A 20170-nucleotide genomic window follows, 5' to 3' on the forward strand; every position below is an offset into this window, starting at 1 on the left:
CAAACCAAACAGTCTCAGTGTTAAAAACCACACTAACACAAAACACAGTGATACAGCCATCGCCACCCAGCTGAGTTATTGAATCAAGGCACAAAGTCATTCATTAAATACTGCAAAAAAAAAAAAAAATTACACAGGAAAAAAAGCTGGAAAATGGACTGGTTTTGTTAAGAAGGTGCTGGTTTGGCACTGATGCGTTTAATTGAGCTGCCACGGGGAAATCTGCRTTTCCAAAGTATCCAGACACATTACTGGACAACTTAAATCCAGAAAAGCTCCCCAAAGGTGAAAATCCAGCTCTYCTGAAGGAACARAGTGTGCCTATGGGAAGGTCAGGTCAGGGTAGGGGTCTGAGGAAGGAGTGTGTGGTGAGAATACAGCCCAGGCACCTTGCTCCATGGCAGGGAGATCTCAGCGCGATACAATCAACATCCAGCACTCAGGCTGGACTACAGTGCGAGCCTGGGACTTCCCTGCCTGGTGCTCAGAGCCACACGCATGGAGAGCGGCCCCAATCCAGCCCTCAGAGCCTCTTATGGCTGCAATGCTGGCACAGGGACCTGTGGGGCTGCCAGGCCTAAGGTGCTGAGCAAAGAGGAAACCCAAACTGGGGGGACACAGAGGGGAGCCTCCCTGCACTCCCATACTCAGAAAACAGCTGGGAAGACAGGCAGAGGGAGAACCTCATTTTGAGCCCAGGGTGCTTTGAAGGTGCAGTGCTCTCTACAGAGCATCCCAGGACTGGCACCCTTGACTGCCCAGGATATGGGGGATGGGCCAGAGGGGGCACTTTTCAGGCAGCCACTGGCCAGCTGGAAGCAGGAGGTGTCCAGGCAGCCCTGGGAGGGCTGGGGCTGTGGAGTGAGCTGGTGGCAGCAGCTGCCCCGTGACATGTTCAGGCTCAGCGGGGGCTGAAGGGAAGAGCTGATGCCTGACCCTGCACATTCCCATCCTACAGTGTTTCTACACATCCCCCAATGTCACACTCAGCAAGGGAGGGAGGCACTGGCCAAACCCCCTCCAGCACTGCAGAGCTTGAGAGAGGTTATTTTTAGGGTTATTTTTATTTTCAGGACYGAGCAGCTGGTTCAAATCCTTTTCAAGGTTCTGCACCTTGTTTCTATGGCCTGCAGTGGCTCCCAGCAGGACAGGGCAGAGCAAACACCTCATGGTGCTACATGAATCTCCAGGAGAAACATCTCATCTTCACATAGCCACCTGTCCCATCCTTGCACGATACYAGGCAGTCTCACCCAGCATCACTTCAATTCCAAGGGCAGGGAGGCAGCACAGAGCTCCTGCCCACCTCCTGGCAGCAGGGACAGGACTTGGAGAAGGCTCCTCAGCAGCTGCAAGGCTGAATGAGCAGGGAGCTGGCACTGGCTTCCCAGAGCAGCAATCCCAGCTCCCAGAAAAGGTTAACGTGCAATTCTACTCTGAAAAAAATGTGTCCTAGATCCTCTGGCTCCTTTAAACCAGGAGAGGTGGTGGTACTGCCAGGGACCAGCCAGCCTGGGCTCAGGGTGGATCTCTCACCACCTGTAATCAGACTGAGGGAAGAACATTGATGCATCCATCAGGTGGGAGACCAGCTCCCTCTCAGTGTCACCAACACKGCACAGCCTGGCTGGGAAGGAAGCAGCAGAGAGACACAGGTAGGCTGGTGACTGCAGAGCAGGGCACGTGGGGTTGCTCTTGGGACAAAAGGCCATTTGCTATGTAGAATGACACTTCAACCTGTGCTTTGTTGGCCCAGGTGACAGCAGCCACACCACAGCCATGGCTGGGGTCACTACACACACCCCACCACTCCTGAAGCAGGGCCCTAATCCAGGAGAGAGTGATTGCAAATTAACCTGCAGCCAAGCACCTCTCCTCAGCCAGGAGAGCTGACTCAGAAAGGAAATCTAACACCATACAGCAAACTCCACTTCTCAAACATCCCAGAAATCATCMGCTCTGGCACCCCAGCAAGCATGTGTTCTCCTCCAGACACATTCCTGAGTCAGCACAGTTCTGTGGACACAGAGGGATGGAGGGGAAAGCCCTCTTCCCTGAGCTGATGACACTTCAGAGGTGGCCAAGCACTGAAGTCCCATCAGCTCTGAGGACGGATGCTCTGGCAGCTGCCCCCACAGCCTGGGTGTCCCTAGATACTGAGGTGCTTCCCTGCCAGCCACGCTTTGGTTTGCAGATGGAGAAAGGCAGCTTGCCACTGGAATCTGGGCTCTGGRCTCGCTGAGAGCACGGCTGCAGAGCAGAGGCAGCCTCTCCCCGTCCCTCGACCAGCTCACGCTCGGCTGTGGAATCGCATCCTGTGGAGGCGGTCCCGGATGTGCTGCTCGTTGTCCCCGGCCATGGGGCTCAGCCAGATCACCTTGCTCTCCRAGACATCCTCCTTCAGCTTCCTCTTCATCAGGGACACAGGGCCAGGCGCCTCACCGGGCTGGGGGCCCCGCAGCAGCACGTAGCAGGCGTGGCGGCTCCGCTCGAACAGCGCCGCTGCAACACAGAGCACATGGAAATCACAGCCTAAGCCTCCCGTGCTGGACCGGCCACCAGAGCCACCACCACCCACAGGGGCCATGAGAGACCAGGGTCCTCCTGCAGCTTCTCACCAGAGGGCTGGGAGGAGAGGACTTACCAGTGAACGCAACGATGTGGTCCGTGCTGTTGCGGAGCTCCAACAGGACATTGGTGTAGGAAGGATGGAAAAGGTACAGCTTTTGGAGGGGAGCTCTGGATCTCTGCAACCATCAGGACACCATCAGGACACCATCAGGACACAGACTCATACATTACCCCGGTGACAACGCCAGCACCAGGCTCAACTGTTATACTGCACTGGACACACCCAGCCAGACACTTGCCCAGGTCAGCCCAGCTCATCCTGACTGATGCCATTAGGACAAGGGCTCGGATTTTCCTCACAGCTCTCCTCCCCACCCCAATTTCCTGCTAATAGCTGGCCTGTGTGCTGCAGGCAAGAGACAGCTTTTAGCCTCAGGGCTGGGAGATAGAGCAAGGAAAGCACAGGAAGCTCAGATGGTGCTCCAGCAGCCTCTGAGACACAACCTGTCACCAACACTGCCTGTCACTGCCCCGAGGGCTCTGCAAGCAGCTGAGCTGTGCACTGAGGCTGCCTGGGGCTGCCTGRGGCAGAGGGAGGATTTCACGTGGCCACTGCCTGCAGTGCTGGCATGGGAGGCTCCCACTGAAACAGCAGCAACTCCAGGCCACCTACAGTGCCACACCAAGGCAGGGCAGTGACTGCTCACAGAGCCACCAAATTCCTTTTCTCTGCATAACCAGGCTGAGGATGAAGTTGCTGGTGCCACCAGCACCAGCAGGGCCACAGCTATGGACACTGACTCCACACCCAGTGCAGGAGGCTGCAGTGTCAGTGGCACAGAGATGGGAACACCAACACTGAGAAGGGGTAACTCCACTCAATTCTGGCCCAAAGRCTGGAGAAGAGCAGCCCTCAGCAGCACCACTCACTGTCTCGTTGCCTGGCTCCTGGTAGTCTCCCCAGATGAGGAAGGCAGAGCGGTGATCCGCAGTGGAAAGTGTTGCTGGGCCAAGATTCCCTGATCCCGAGTTCAGCTTCAGGTCCCACKGCACTGTTCCAGATCCACTCTCAACAACCATAACCTAACAGGGAAGAAAAGAAAGGAACTGATGACAAAGGTATCTAACAAGCCATGAGAAAGGAGTCAGGTCAGCTGTCTCTCCCCACACTGTCTATGGAAACAAGTATCTGACACATGGAAAGAAGAGGAAAGACTTGAAGCAGAGCATCACAGAGCTGTGAAACCTGGGGTGGGCCATGTTAAAGTCACAAGTTTTGCAGCGACTTCAAAGYTCTGTCATTGAAGCCTCTTGCTGAGAAGAGAACTGAAGTGCCTGAGCTGGCTTCAATAACCTGTTGAAAGAGATCCTCTCAGCTGAAAGCTTCCTAAAATCAGCCAGACAGAACACATCCCACCAACTGCCTTTGACTCGACGCCTGCTTCAGCTGTGACATGCAGAGAAATGGGATGTTAAAAGAAGAGATTTCTAACCTTCTTCCTGTTGGGTCCAACTTCACTCTCCAGGACAACAGCAAGAACATCAGGTTTGTAGTAACCGAGCAGCGGCTCACTGAGGGAAAGAAAGAGCAGGGACACATCAGAACCCACCCTGATGGTTGGGCATACTTTGCTTTCCCAACTGCCTCTATCCTCCCACAAYTGCCCTGGTAAGAGACCTGACTGCCATAGCGTTGGGCTGGCCTGACACCACCCCAGTTCTGAGCCCAGCCACATCACAGCAGGCACAGAATGAGGAATCAAAGCTTTGAGCTCCCCCACYCCGAAGCAGCACCTGACATTTGCTMRCAGAAAGCACACAACACAATAAGCAAGATCCAGATATGATCCAGGCAAAAAAAGATTGCATCTGCCAGGACACTGCTGTTGCTGGGAACCTTGAAATGCCACATCCAGTGCACACTGAGAACACTACCTCAGAGCACGGGACACGTTGAGGGTCCACAAAGCGCGGAGATCTTTTGTGTTGATCAGCGTAGCCATCTCTGAGTGCACCACCAAGAYATTGTCCCGTGACTTCACAGGAACTTTCACCAGGTAGCGAAAATCTCCAAAGCTGAACAAGGACAGAGAAATTATTAAGCTCTTTAGACCATGGATGGTTTTACTGCAAGGTTGYGAGTTTTTTCCCTTAATAGTAAATGCAAATAGGAAACCTCAACGTGCTTTCCCTGCTTTCCTGTGAACCTCTGATGAAGCCATTAACACCAACCCTCTTCTTGAGCTTTGGATGTGCTCCTGATGCAAAAGCCATGTAGCCAGGAGAGAACAAAGCCCCAAGAGGCCACCCTGACAGTAACACCCTCCACCCCACCAGTCTCCAAGACACAACCTCGCACCTGGGAAGGGATAAGCGGTGTGTGGCACTGTTAATGTTCTTCTCCCAGTGAGGATCCTGCTTGAGGTTGGGTAGSTTTAATTCCATACCAACAGCTGCACTGCACAGCTCTTTCAGGGAATATGCATAGAGAGAGTTGTCTGTGCAAAAATAAAAAAAAAAGCAAGAATGAGAGAGATAAGTTATCCTGCCCTTGCTCTGAACTCTATGATTTTCCAGATCTGTCAGATCAACTGTATTTTTAGGGCTTGCATCAGAGAGTTGTAGTGGCATTTTGAGACTCAAGCCTGCTATTGAATGCTTTAACATTTTATCTGTTCATAATCCAAGTGTTCCACAGTAATCATTTGCTATAAATGACTGCCTAATCCTTACATGCTTGACATTTGTTAAATAAAATCACTACAGCTCATAACAAACCGCAGTTTAAGCAGAAGCACCCCCTTCTCTTGGCCCTGAACAGCTCTTTRACTTGCTGAAAGCTCTACACAGCTTGTAAGAATGCAAAACACTCTCTCAGATGATGTTTACTGATCCTGATCTCACAGTTACAGAGATCTCCCACTCTTTCAGACTGAATCCCCATGCAGAGCTGTACCTGTGTAGAAAAGGAAGTAGGAGGAGGAGCGCAGGTCCAGCCTGACGTAGCGAGCGCTCCCATCCACGGTCAGGCTGACASTGGAGCCAATCTGTTTGCCAGTTTTTCCTGAAAGGATTAGGGTCTCAATCTATGCAGGGAAGGGACAAAAGACAAAAACCAATAAGGTTAAAGCTGGTACTGAACAGCAGCTGAATGGGAGCAGCAGGCTTGGATGGAAAGTCTCTCCATGGTTTTGGAGAAGTGGGCATGAATTTGGTAACCCCTCTGCYGTGAATTCTTCTGCAAATTTGAAAACCACTTCCATCACAGCCACCTGCCYKGAGATTTTGTTACCTCTGTCACCYACCTTCCCTGAAGACTGGGACTGTGGAATAGCAGCCCCCAGCTCTGTAAGGACAGCAAAGATCTATTCATGCCTAAGATGAAGATGACCTAAAGGCAGGAACAATGCAGCATATGGACATGGGAAACTTGGCTTCACATGGCAGCTCTGCTAAATGTTTTAAGTGCCCTAATCTACTMCTCCTTAGGCTGATGTGAGTCCAAGGAGATAAACGAGCTGACAAGTTTCTGCTATTCTTTGTGCAGGGTAACAGAATCCACTAAAAACATTTCACCCAGGAGAATAAAGGTTAAAGTCAGGATCAGATTCAAATGTCTGGGCAACAGTCAGAGTCTGGGGAGAGCAATGCACTTTAGGGRCAAGTGAAACATCAGACCATCAGAGACGCTGAGTCAGGCAGGAACCTTTCCCACTTCCTTCAGAGGGAGGGACTGGGAAAGAGAAGGAAATCTGCTGCTCCCAAAGTCAATCTATAGAGTCTGGCAGGTGAATCAGGGATAAAGCTTGCTGAGGAGAATGAGAACACAACTGGAGAGGGAGAGCAACACATCCACAGCTGTTCCCAGTCTCCTGCACTGGGAGGAGACACACACCAGCTCTGGGAGATGAGCTGCACCTTTACTGGCAAGCACTGGTCCAGTGGCTGCTGTGGGACAGTGACAGCCAGAGGTATTTATATGTAAATAGCATGATATAGGTATTTATACAGGGAGTGAAAGAACACACCATCTTCCTCACCACACTGCCATCCCCTTTGGGCTGCCACTGGAGATGGATCCCAAAATCCAGTGCATTTTCGGGGATGTGATTGTGCTGAAGCTTGAAGCAGGTAGGGGTGAGTAGGACTCTTTGAGAAAGCTGCTGTCTAACCCCCTGCACACAGACCCTTCCCCAGACTGCTCACAGCTCTGCCCTTGCAATTTCAGCCCTTGATAGCAACAAAGCTCCTCCACTTGAGTGCTGAATCTCCCCACTGACCACACTGCCCTTCCTAAGCTGCAGAGCTCCATTCCAGCTCCTACATTTGCATGATTCGTCAAAAGAGAACATACTTTTCCTTAAGTTGGCAGAGTGCTTGCCAAGTCCAGAGGGAGGAAGGGATTTCATACCAAGATAGCAAGAGAGCTTAAATGGAAAACAGATCAAAAGGCAGGCTTGCAGAACACAGGCTACATTCAAACATTTCTTGGCTGCCTAAGATTAAAAAAACAAAAGTCTTGAGATAACTGGGATAGCAAAAGCAAAGAGGAAAGAAAACAGAAGAGAACTGTAGGAGGTGGAGAGGATAAAATTTCTGATGACTCTGGCAGCAATACCTTGGACAGCAAAATCCCATTTTCTTATGGAGGACATTGGCCAAGAAGGCCATTGGCACCTGGCTTGTACCAGCCATAGTGTGGCCAGCAGGGCTGAGGAAGTGCTTCTGCCCTTGTACTGGGCACTGTGAGGGCTGTTGGAGTAGGTCCAGGGAAGGGAAGGAAGCTGGGGAAGGAGCACATGTCCTGTGAGCAGGRGCTGAGGGAGCTGRTGGGGCTCAGCCTGGAAAAAAGGAGGCTCCCSTGACAGGAGGGTGGAGCCAGGTGGGAGTCGGGCTCTGTTCCCAGGGAAYAAGGGGCAGGATGACAGGAAATGGTTTCAAGCTGMACCAGGGCAAGTTCAGGTTGGACAACAGCAGGATTTTCTTAACTGAAAAGATTATTAAACATTGGAAGGGGATGCTCAGGGAGGTGGTGGAGCCACCATTGTGGGAGGTGTTCAAGGAAARCCTGGAGGTGGCACTCAGTGCTCTGGGCTGGTGATAAGTGAGGATCAGTCACAGGTTGGACTCTGATCTCAGAGATCTTTCCCAACCTTCATGATTCCATGACTCTGGTATGAAGACACAGGGCTCACACTACACCCATCAGACCCACTGGGAGCTGTAATTTGTGTGCTTAGAACAGGACAGACTGGGCATGCAGATGATGCTGTGCCACTCCATCATGGATGCAAATGATTTAGCAGAAACAYCGTTCTAACTACATGACTTTCCCCCTCTCAGAATTGGGAAAAGCAGTATTTGGAGGAAGATAATACAACCAGCAGCTGTTTCACTAAATGAACTCAGATCAGAATTAACCAGCACAGTGACACTGGGAAGAGCAGTGCAAAGCAGACCACAGGCAGAGAGAGGGAAGGGATCAGAAAAGGGCAGTGCTKGTACAAAAGCACTGACTGTCAGCTGTGCTTTGATCTAAGAGCCARAGCTGTCAGGGTTTGTTCACTTCCACTTCTCGAAGCACAGAAGCAGAAAACTGCAAGCTCATCTTGCTCAGGCTCGCTCCCCAGACAGCCCAGGAACATGCAGTGAGGAGAACACACTGAAAAGGGGGAGGAATTGGTGGCCAGCTCTTTGATTTATTTTCTTTTTTTAAACCATAAAATACTTGTGCTGATATGGGAATACATCTCTGTAGGGTAGGAAAGAACCCACAGAAACCAGAGACCTCTGGACACTTCCTCTTAGATTACAATGTGGAAACAAACAGCATTCCTGACAACCCCTGTGGCTCAGCCACTGGAGTTATCACAGCGTCAGGGTGACATACCTGGTCTCCTTTAGTAATAAAGATTATCAGGTCTTGAACTCTGTCRTTATCCACATCTGGAATCACTGACAAAGGAGTCAGTGCCGTATAATTAGCTCCAAAGTCTCTGGATTGCCTCCACACAACTTCCCCTGGAAAACATTTAGTGGGAAACAGTCACTAAAAGGCACTTTAGGTTGAAAGCTTATTAATGSTCCTGTTCCAGCCCATCAGCACCACAAACCAGTCACATTTATGCTCATCATGGGGTACATCCTTGCCTTTCTGCATTCCYAATGAATCCCAGTATCCACAATTTCATCTTACATTGGAAAGCAATCCCAGCTGCCTGCAGGAATGCACCTGAAAGAACAGCTTGCTTTCCTTGTGCCTTTGGTTAACAAGCTTCCCAGCATGTTCGTGGCATGGGGAATCCTTTGCTGTATCTAAATCCCTGCTGTTGTGCACTAAAATCTGCACAGACATTTYGAGACCATAAAGCAGCTGAATTCTGACCAGAGTTGTTGCTACTTCCAGCAGAACCTCCTTTGCTGCACGCTGCCTGCTGCAGATGTTCCTGCAGATGTTCCCCACTGACATGACCAGCCACAACTCAGGCCACATCCCACCTCTCCCTTCTCTGAAGAACACACACAGCCCAAACTGGTTTGTAAACTGTGGTAATAAAGCTTTTTTTTTTTTTTTTTTTTTTTTTTTTTTTTTTTTTTTTTTTTTTTTTTTTTAAAACAGGGGGTGATTGGGGTGGGTTTCTCTTCAACAACTCCAGACCAGATCCTGCCCAAGGCTGTGGGCCACTTTCCAGCCACACAGTGGAATTTGCAGTGGAATCCGGCAGGGAGGACACTGCTGCTGGTTTTTCTTCTTAATGAACACTTCAGTGTCTGATCAGGTGCTCAAAGGGGAAATGTTTACCCTCCCCTTTACCCAGAACGAACACAGCAATTATCATTTCAGGAATGCAAAGTAATCATCTGTTCTTTGTCAGGAAGGCAGCTGGACTGAAAGCCAAGGAATTACTACTTGATGCTGTCTGCAATAATTCAAAGCAGGCTGTATTTCCAGTAGGATTCCTCCAAAGCTTTTACTGCAAGACTGAAAAAAACACTTGGATTTGTTACTATGACAACAGATGTAAAGTGAAGAGAGCAGATTTCCTGGTTTCCTTAGGAAATCATGGGAAGGCAAAGAATTTTGCCCTCGAAGAAAATAAGCAGGCAGAGGAAGAAGAGCTTTAAATTACCACATTCTAGCTTCAGGACAGTCCACAGGTACAAGAGCAAGACCAGGCTGATGAAATTCAATTGTCAGTGCAGAAGGCTCTAATCTGTGATGGTTAGACAGCAGATATAGTGTGGGAGAAAGCATCTTACTTTCTTAAAAGAGCAGTCTGAGTTAAGAGAAACAGGTGAYACTGAGCTGAATTCAACACCAGGCACTTGAGAAGCTTTTCATGCTCTAGCCCAGCCCCCAGAGAGCACAGGCACTGAAACCAGCCCCCTCCTGCTCCATCAACAGGAGATGGGACTGTCCTGTCTGACATCTGCAGTGCCCCAGAGCTTCCTCAGAGCACAGGGTCACGGCACAAACAGAGCAAGAGGAGCCAAGATGGAAATTAGGCAAGTGCCTAGACTGCAAATCTAACCTGGGCAAAAGGGTTGGATTTTTCTGGTCTGGAAGGAATAATAAAATCAGAACTTAGATGACTGAGCTCAGCTCTCACTTGAAGCAGCCGCAAAGGGAACAGACTTTTCTCCCTTTCAGACGTTCTCCAGGTTGGAATTCTGCTTATTTATTTTGTGATTTCTCACACAGAAACAGTTTCATACGTCTGATCATCATGGTGCCCTTCCTCCCATATCCCTCAGAAGTCCAGAACCACCCACAGGGCTCACAGGTCAGGCTGCTGGAGGATCAGGTGAAGAGAGGTGMAACAAAACCCTTACTCCTGTCCTCTTCCCTGAGACTTTGCTTCTGGCTCTGTCAGAGATGGAATAATACACAGCTACAAAGGCTTTTGCTTTGACCTGGAACAGTTAATCTTAAGCTCTTATGTGTCCCAGTTTGCTGGCAAGATAAACATGCAGGAATGCTGGATGTCCCACACAAGCAGRAGCATGCACTCCTACACTTCCCCTCTTGCCTGCTCGGGTCACTTCTTGTGGCAATGAAGAAAGSAGGACTTAACATAACTTCAGCTGATAAAAAAACCCAGTAACTTTATCGGCATTTAAAGATCAAAACCACATCAGACACTTTCAGATGTTAATCTGCCTATCTCTCCTTCAATCTTCGTACAGGCAGGGGCTAGACAGCCTGAGAGCCCTGGAATCTCACCAAATCCTCCACGATGATGAATCATTAACAGCTAAAGATTGTGCTGGCTACTGTTTTTAGCACACTGTGATGTAAGTTAGACTTTGCCTCTTTGAATACATTTAGCCTATTTAAATACATTTTATTCTCTCTGCCCTCCTAACCCCCAGTCAACTWCGCTCAGAAACCATTCTTAACCTACTTAACAGCAAAAAGGCATCAAATACACAAACTCCTGGGTTATTCACTTTTCTATCAGAAGGATTTTTTCCTCTCTTGCTTTAAAGTTATCTATGGAATGTTTTCTTTGCTGTATGATTAGCTGTATGACCTGCAGCTTAGCCTGGCTCCTTCTCTCCACACTTGTCTTTATGGCTGTCTTTAGTTACACGCCTTTGGCTCCACAGCCAACTTTCTACACTTTGACCTGAAGGCAACAACTTCATTAATAGTCTAAAAATAACCTGTGCTAAAGCCTATATATGAGGGAAATGGTGCTAAGATATCTCTGTCGGTACAGAAACTTTCAAGCTCTGTATGTAGCTACACTTCCATCTACATTGGAAATTAAAAGCTACACCAGATTTTCCTCAGATTCTTTGGAGCTGCATCTCTTGCTATTTCTTTTTTTTTCAAGTTTCTGGAGAACAGGGTGTGAGAGGTTCAATACCGGATACAAAGGATGGGATCCTAGGGAGAACATGTGTTGTGTAGACCTTTGAAACAGTGACCCCCAAAATGAAAATGTATTTTAGGCTTCACCAGCAAGGAAGGTTCAAGGTGCAGCAGATGATCACTGTTCCTAAAGTAGTACAGGCACTCCTTACCCCCACCCACGTTAGGCAAGATGATGATGAATTTCTCCACCTCTAAGTTTAGAAAGGAAGAAACCTTTTCAGAGAAACCAGGCAGAATCCTGGACTACTGAAACAGACTGGCAAGCACTCAGGATAAGTGCTCTCCTTGACGACTTTAAAATCATAAATGCCTAGAACTCCCACTCCTCTCACCACAGCAKGCGCTCCTGGCACGCGCACACAAATAACTGGGAAACGTCGCAGGTGCAGGGCTGTGCCTAACCCCGGAGAGTATAAAGTAACATTCACAGCCAGAGACTGTTCCTCCTGCTTCAAAAGCTGTTGGAACACTGATCTTATGAAACAGTGGCTGGCACAAACCCCCACCAGAGCCCAGCCTTAGGAACAGCGAGGCTGAGAGCACGCGCTCCTCAACGCCCAGCGAGCAGCTCTGGCAAGGCTTCCGAGATAATAAACACCCARTTTAAACACCATTGTTCACGTACCAGTGACAGTCATGTCACGCTGATGCCCCCCCTGGAGGCCACCAGGTGAAGAAAGCAAGCGGCCGGTGCCCTGTAAGGCAGCAGGGCTCTGCTGACACTCACCTGTCCGCAGGTCAATCGCTGTAAGGGACAGTGGCTTCCCCACCACCAGGCAGCCCGGGGCCTCTGCTGTGCCCAGCTGTTGGATGCCACACTGCAGCCACTGCACGTCCTCACCAGTGGGACTCTCCCACAGRGCACTGCCATTCGTGCCAGACACGGCAGCAATGAAGGCACAGGGAGACGGCAGYCCTGGGGAGAAGAGATGTCACAGGGAGCTCCCCCTGCACCCACCTTTGCTGCCCCGCACCACCCAGGAGCTGGGACTCAGCCAGCTCCTCTCMCCACCCAGTTTTCTCTCCCAGTCACTAACTGGAAGTGAAGAGAAAGGCCAGCCCTCACTACAAGGCTTTTCTGAAGCAGGTACCTTCATCCAGGCAGGACCTGTTGAAGCTGCTGCTGCCGTTGCTGGCCTTGAAAGCAAAGACCACATCTTGCACTTTGTCTTCATTCACATCTTCTATAGCAAGGAATTGGTAGGCCACTGCAAGAGAACACAGGCCAGGCTCTGGTGAGGATTTTCTTAGCCCACGGCAGACAAATTTGGAGCAAAACATAAATTCCTAGAGACCTACTCACTTGGACAGTGTAGCATCAGGACAAATTGGCTTTTGTATTAAAAAAAGCCACRTACACAAGCACTAAGAACAGGAAGTTAGTGCCAAAGGATTTTTCAAATTTGCTATCCCCCAGAGGATTTGTCTGTTTTAAGAACCAAGGAGCCAGAATTTGATCTATGTTGAACTAAGAACAACTCTGGTCTTGGTGTGGGGCTGCTATTCTCAAAGTATTAAAAAAACCCCACCCAAGCCCCACAAAGCCCAGATACTTCATCTTTCTATCAGCTAAAAGCAGCTTTCTTGAGCTCACAGTAGCAGAACCTGGGATGTCTGCAGAACCTGAGATGTCTGCAGCTCCACATGCAGCTCAGTCCCTGCTGTGAGCACTATCTCTGCATTTACAGCACATCCAGCACAATCCACTGCACACAAGATTAAAGAAAAGCTCTCCCAGAAGCGATTGCCGAGCCACTGGGGAGCAGGACCCAGGCTAAAGAGCCAACTAAAGCAACCAGAATAAAAATAGCTATAGTAACTACAAAGCAATTTATTAAAAAAACAAGATGGAATTATTATTCTTCCCTTCCTGTTGGCYGTGGGGAAAAGGGAGAAAGTCAAAGTGAGAGAGGAAAAAATGCCTAATTGCCTCCAACCTCAGCTCGAACTTCAAGGGAACATTCTACAGAGCAAACTTCAACAGAGATTTATTCCCAGATACCCTTCCTCATTTTTTTTTCCTGAATGAGGCCAGCCTGCTACCTTGTTAGCACTTCAGAGCACCATCTAATTTCTCCACTAGATCCTGTAAACACCTGCTGGAAGGCCACTGCAATTATGACGGGCCATTGCTTATCCAGGTCAGGTATGCACAGCTCTGGCTCCCAAGGGCTGCATCCCTGCAGGTCTGGCTCCATRTCGTGCTTAGGTAGAGGCCCACAACCCAAATTTGTGGCACAGAAAGGGGAGTTAGTATTGTTGGTTAGTATTCATTCTGCTGCAGCAAGCTCACCTGCATCATTGTAATACTGGAACCATGTTCTTTCCGAAACCGGCCTCTCCGGGCAGGGAATGATGAAGGAGAAAGCAAACACAATGATCAGGCAGAGGAACAGGGAGATGAAGAAGGCAGCAGTGCGCCACCGTGACAGCCGGGACAGCCCCGAGGAYTTGATAATCCTTCTCTCCACACAGTGTTCATGGTTCTCCTGAACTTTGACCTCCTCAGTCTTCAGAGGGTGGATCTCAGCTTCTGAGTCTTTGTTATCCATCACAGCTCATTCATCRGTACTCAGACACCCTTCTACCCCTTCACCTGCAACAATGGAAAGAAAAGTTAAAATAAATGTTGAAATATATTTAAAAAACACCAATTAAAATATAGTGTTACTACCTGATGTTCACACTGGACACATTAAATGGGAGGTGAGCAAATCAGAGTATTGTCACAGAGCTGGATACAACACACTGTGGTGCCGGAGGTCTCCCACAYGGAGCAATGGGAAGAGTCCGTGGGATTGGTGTTCTTCCAATCCCAATTCTTCTCCAGGGGAGGAAATGAGCTCTGCTAGAGCTGGACAAAGAAGGCTACAGACCCCACGCAGAAAGGACTGACTGRTCTGCAGGTCCCCCTCAAGAAAAACATACAAAAACTCCTTTTGCTGCAAAGACTTCTTGCCACCTCCTGTGCATGTCAGCCTGACTCCCAGCTAGAGAGGTGAAAGGAAACACTTGTGACCTTTATATCCCAACATAAGGCTGTTCCCTACTGTAATGTGCACTTGAGCTTCCCCAGGAGAGAGAGAAACAAACACCAGCATATTCTGTACAGGAACRAACTAGAGCTATTCAACACCCTCTAGCATGAGAAACCACTGGGTAAGTTCAGCAACCCAGCCCTGCCGAAGGCAAGAGAGTGATGACTTCTCTCCCTGGAGAAAAAACAAGGCAGGAGTTGAGACTAAAATCAGGCAAATTTGATTTCATCAGACTGGAAGAGCTAACAACTGCTATTTTAGTTTCTCCTTCTATAAATCATAACCTTGAGCTATGGCTACAATAAACAGAGGAGTTCTGTGCTAATTTGCTGCAAAAACAGGGGAAAAAAGAGCCCTAGTCAGAGAAGCCTGTAACTCATTACCCACAATAACAATAAAAATCGACATTTTATACAGATTCTCTGATAGTGCCTCTTTAAAAAAAATACCAGAAGGGAAGAAACAAAGAATAACACATTCCAGTAGGCTTGGAAAAAGTGTTATGAAAAGTTATATCAGAGCAAATAACCACGACAACCAAGCCAATTTTCCATGACCRTGCCCCAGCAGTCACGTGTCTGGGTTGTCCACTGGAGCCATTTACTTCCCCAGCAGAAAAGAGCTTAAAGTCAGCACCAACATAGAGCAGAGAGCCTGGGATTTCAACTCCACCTGCAWCAGGGCTCTCTGCGTCTCACGTTTCCCCCCAGGTTCATTTACAGGTTCTGTGAAAAACAAGATGAGTCACCCTGGGGAGGCTCAGCTCCTTCAGGCAGCTGTGGCTCCCCAGGCTGTCCCTGTCCCACTGCAGAGGCCTCTCCTCTCCTCCTCTGGTACAAACCACAGGGGAACCAACCCATGGCAAGGCAGGGGCTGAGGCACAGGATCAGCAGGTCAGCCTGGTACTGTCAACCCTTCCACTAACTCCAGAGCCTGCTGGACTTACAAGCAGTCCAGCACTTCAACTTGAGCACTCTGGTATTTGTTCTATGACATCAAGTACAGGATCTCACTCCAGATAATTTAATTCAACCTGCATGATAGCAAGCAAATGAATCAATAATGCAGAAGTTGCATCCTGATCTTGCTCCAAAGACTTCATCTGTCCTTCTCATCAGTCTACCAGCCACACTAAGGACACCTTCATGAGGTCAGTTGTTCCCAGACCAACTCTAGGCACCTGACAGGGGTAGRAAGGCTCCAAATGGAAAGGAGAGCAACTGATCAAGTGGTGTTTTCGGCCTCTGCCCTGAGCTGAGCTCTGCTCTGTTACTGCAYCAGCCCTTCAGCAGGTTCAAGGTACGAGTCTCCAGGCTGAGCAAATGACTTACTGGTGTGGAGCAGCCATGGCYGCAGTGATGGGGATGGTGGCAGGARTGGGTTAYGTGACCTCCCCTGCACTGCGGCAGGTGGCTCAAGTGTCCCTGGCATGCCCATCTCCAGCAGCACAGAGAGAGGGATCTTATCAAACCAGCACCACAGCACAGGCTGCAACAGGGCTCCAGCACAGTCCCACCAGCCTCTCCAGCAGAGCCTTCCACAGCCCCCCAGTACAGAGCTGGGAAAGATCCAGGGCACAGCCRAATGCTTCCAGCACCAATGAAACTTCCCAAGAGGAATCTAACCCAGGCTTCTCCCCTCTCTGTCCAAAAGGGGCACCAGTTAACACAGCATGAATGGCATATTTTTATGACTCACTATAAATCTCACCACTGTCATCTAGACTGGGATGAGAACAATAAAAAAGCAGTAATTATCCTGACAACCCCAGTAATTCCCCTCTTTTCTGCAATGATGACCCTACGGAGCCACCGAGTACAAAGAGCCCTCAATGCCTTTAAAGCAATTCTGTCTCTTTTCTTTCAGGGTTTGAATAATGCCCTTTGCACCCCTGCCAGAGCAGAGGCGGTGCCAGAACAAGGACCACGAAGGTCAATGGCAAAGGCTCAAACAATGCAGGAAATCCCAGCGCCCGCTGCTGCCAAAGTACACGCTGGCAGCATGTGGAATGGCCTGAGCTCGGAACAACAAAGAGAGCTGGTAATCAGTTTAATTGAAGACAAGCAGAAAATGATAGTGTGCATCTCAGATGGTTTTACTGTCCTCTAACAGCCGACATCTTGTCTCCTGCTGGAAGAGGACACAAAATAACTCAGCTGTGAGGTTTAATGCATCCAGGCACCTTTCAAGGGAACAGGCAGTGACAGGATCCTGTGCTGCTGTAGTGTAATACAYGCTACATGCTGTAGATCTGGGGATGGGAGAAAACATGGGAGAAAAACTTTGCATAATTAGGAATCACATGTGACAGACCCAAACCGAACACACACAGCCCAGGGAGTGTGGCAGCACAGCCAGGATCTGCATCTCAGATAGGCTTCCAGAGCTCCCCAAGTTTCAAAGRCTGCTTCCCCCAGCCGTGGGATGAGCTGAGCCCCAAACCCAAGCTGAATGGGAACAAACACCCTTTCCTGTACCACAGTAACAACAGGACAGGGCAAACACAGCTTTACTCACCTTCCTGGGGGACTGCCTCTCCTGCTCCCCTGAAGCCACAGCGCAGATCTGATCTGCCTCAAACCAGTGACACTTGTGCAGCTAAACCCAAGGGACAAACCACCAGCAGCAGACAGGCAGAACTGCCTGACAAGCAAGGCTCTTGCACAGAGAACCACTGACAGTCAGGTGGATGAAGACTGGTGACAGAAACTATTTAAGGATCTGTGTGTTGGAAAGGTTTAACTCATTTTCCACCCATAAAACACCAAACCACAGSATCTGGAATGTCACCAGTTTTTCCCAGGAAATTTCCAGCAATATACCATAACTTAGATTTGATGTTCAACATTGTTTTATCTTTCACAGAATGATGAAATCAGGCTCTGTCTGGACATTTTAGGAACACAAACACAACATTTGGCTGGTTTGGTTCTGGTTGGTTGGTTTAAGCACCTCACAGGTTTCCTTCCTGTCAGCCAGAAATCATTGAAACCCCAAGCTGCAATCAATAATGATAAAATAGCCACGTTTTGCTCTGAAAAAGATCCAACATCCCACTACAGCTGCCTTCCATGGGCAGAATGTTGTGTTTTGATCCTATGTACAGTGTGACACTGCAGATAACTCACCAGGCAGTCACCTGCTATGACATTCAGTCTTGGGTCATTTGTTCCCTTTTCTGCAGTCCCATTTACATCAAGGTTCAGACAAGAAGAAACAACATGYAAGATTTCCCCCAAATGAGCTTTTCTCTCCCAAGACACTCAGGCTGCACCCTACACAAGCCTATTGTTTTGCTGGGTCATCTGAAGCTCAGACAACTCTTTCCTGACATAAGGTCACAGCCAAGGGCTGGCTGGGGACACTGACCCAAGGAGACCATCCCTGTCTGACACCAGGGCACCTCTGCTCCTGCCATGTCCCTGCAGCCTTGTTTGTAATCCAAACACCACCAAAAAGACTGGTGAGTCCCTGGCACAGGTTTGTCCGGAGAATCTGTGGCTGCCCTGTCCACCCTGGCCTTTGAACACTCCTTGAAACAGTAGTGTCCAAGGCCAGGTTGGATGAGGCTTGGAGCAACCTGGGATAGTGGAAGGTGTCCCTGCCCATTGCAGGGGGTGGAACCAGATGAACTTTAAAGTCCTTCCAAACCAAATTATTCTGGGACTCTCCTGCTAGAGCCGTCCTCAGGTTCTTCTGAAATGACATTTAACCCTCCAGTGGAGAATCAACATGTGAGAATTCCCACAGCAAGGGAATTAGAAACTTCTCMAGAGCACAATCACCCTGGAATGTGATACATCTGTCATTTGCAGGAGACAACCCCTCTTTTCCAGGGCAGTTATCACTACAGTCAGGGGTTCAAACACAGAAACTCGAACTGCTTAGGGAAGAGCAAACCAAAATCCAGTATTATTTCTAAGATGAAGAACAGCATTAAAGCTGCAYGGAACTGATTATAGGTCAGGCCAGTAATAACAACTGAGCTGCAGAAACACCAATCATTTCCAGTCCCAGGGTTTACAAGCTCCACTGCATTCAAGCCACTCACCCACTGCTGCAGATCCCCTGCCAGCTTCAAGGGTAGAAGTCAGTGGGGTGCTTGAAGCTCCCACATCAGAGACACCCCCACCTCATCCAGAGACACCCCCACATCACCCACAGGGCTCCCCTCTTCCCTCAGAAGCACAGTGACATCCCTCACCAGCACAGACTGAGCACAGGAGGGACTCTGGAGWGATCTCCATGCACGAAATCCCCTGGAAAAGGCTGTGGTCGTTTCATGTAAGTTTATTAAGAAGACAAAAGAAAGTACATTTTTTAGGTGGAGCACTCACTCCATGGGTCACAAATTCCATGCTGCCTCCTGCACAGACTAGAGAGGTTTATGGCAGCATGAAACTGCTGTTTCAAGGAGTGTTCAAAGGCCAGGGTGGACAGGGCTTGGAGCAACTTGGTCTTGTAGGTCCCTGCCCATGGCAGCAGGTGGAACAAGATAATCTTTATGGTCCCTTCCAACCAAAACCATTCCATGATTCTATGAAACAATGGCCTTTTCCAGATGCTGTTCTCCTTCACAGCCACCTCCAAGAGAAATCTCTTTTCTCCTCCCAGAAGTGGAATTTTTCTCTCCCTCTTACACACACACAGAGCAAAGCCTCTCAGCTCCACAGGCAGCCCAATCCTGCCCTGSTGTTGGGAAGGGCTGGCTCCAGTCCCTCCCTGCAGCCAGGCTGCCCCTCTCACTCCCAGCAGTTATGCAAGATGTTTTTGCCTTACAAAATAAGAAGAGGCTGGAAACGAGGTCGGAGTTGACACATTGAAGTATTTTTCTTTCGGCAGGAAGCCCTCTAATTCACGCCTGCAAACCAGGCTCGTGGGCTCCCAAGGGAAACATGAACAGGACTTTAACCCTCTCTGAGAAGAGCGCTGAGGCTCTGGGTGTGCTGAGCTTTGTYTGACTGAAGCACAGACCAGGAGTCTCAGGTGCTGCGTAAGCAACTCCCCAGGCTCCCTCGCAGCTGCCAGCCTGGGGATAAAGGAGCTCGGACCAAAGGGAGCAACCTGGACTTTGGAAAAAGGGATTCAATTCTTYCCCAGGCTTCTATGGTTTGGGAGCACTTGCTGAGCTGTCCAAGGTGGACAGCAAACCCCTCCGGGTCCGCGGGGAAGGCTCCAAGGCTGGGTTGGAAGCGCTGACAGCCGCGGGCTCTCACCGGCCCGGCCAGCGCGGGGACAGCGCGTCCCGGGCCCGTCACCAGCCCCGACCCCGGCGCTGCACCGGCCCCAGCGATGCCACTGCCAGCTCCAAGCTACCGGAGCCGCCGGCAGCGCGCGGGCAGCACGGACACTGCGGGAGCCGGCTCCCTTCTCCGAACGCCCCCTCACAGCGCGAAGGCACGGCCCGAGGACAAGGCAGCGCTCTGGGGGCGCACCCACGGGAGCGGCAGGAGGCCGTGATGTGGCGGGGGCGGCCCAGGACACCCCCGCCCTGGCCGAGCTCCCCCGCGGCCCCGGCCCGGCCCCCGCCCGCCCCGCTCCGCACTCACCCCGCGCCGCCGCCGCCGCCGTCACTTCCGCCTCCATCCCCCGCCCGCTCCGCCGGAGGTGACGTCACGCCGCAGGGAGCACTTCCGCCCGGTGTAGCAGCGCCCGGCCCGCCCGGTCCCGGCGGCGGCGC

General features: G+C 50.0%; 1 protein-coding gene across 1 annotated transcript; it reads right to left on the reverse strand.

The window, feature by feature from the left end:
• Window positions 1-51: 51 nt before the first annotated feature.
• On the reverse strand, window positions 52-20093 carry FAM234A (family with sequence similarity 234 member A). Its single transcript, XM_057372376.1, has 12 exons — window positions 20040-20093; window positions 13746-14048; window positions 12544-12660; window positions 12180-12368; window positions 8462-8592; window positions 5528-5657; window positions 4931-5069; window positions 4507-4647; window positions 4065-4143; window positions 3502-3654; window positions 2645-2747; window positions 52-2502 (listed from the first exon to the last, which is right to left on the reverse strand). The coding sequence occupies exons 2-12, from the start codon at window positions 14002-14004 to the stop codon at window positions 2291-2293; spliced, it is 1653 nt and encodes a 550-aa protein (XP_057228359.1). The 5' UTR covers window positions 14005-14048; window positions 20040-20093; the 3' UTR covers window positions 52-2290.
• Window positions 20094-20170: the final 77 nt, after the last annotated feature.

Source organism: Malurus melanocephalus, unplaced genomic scaffold, assembly GCF_030028575.1.
Source record: "Malurus melanocephalus ecotype Western Australia unplaced genomic scaffold, MMel_1.1 scaffold_170, whole genome shotgun sequence".
Lineage (NCBI taxonomy): Eukaryota > Metazoa > Chordata > Aves > Passeriformes > Maluridae > Malurus > Malurus melanocephalus.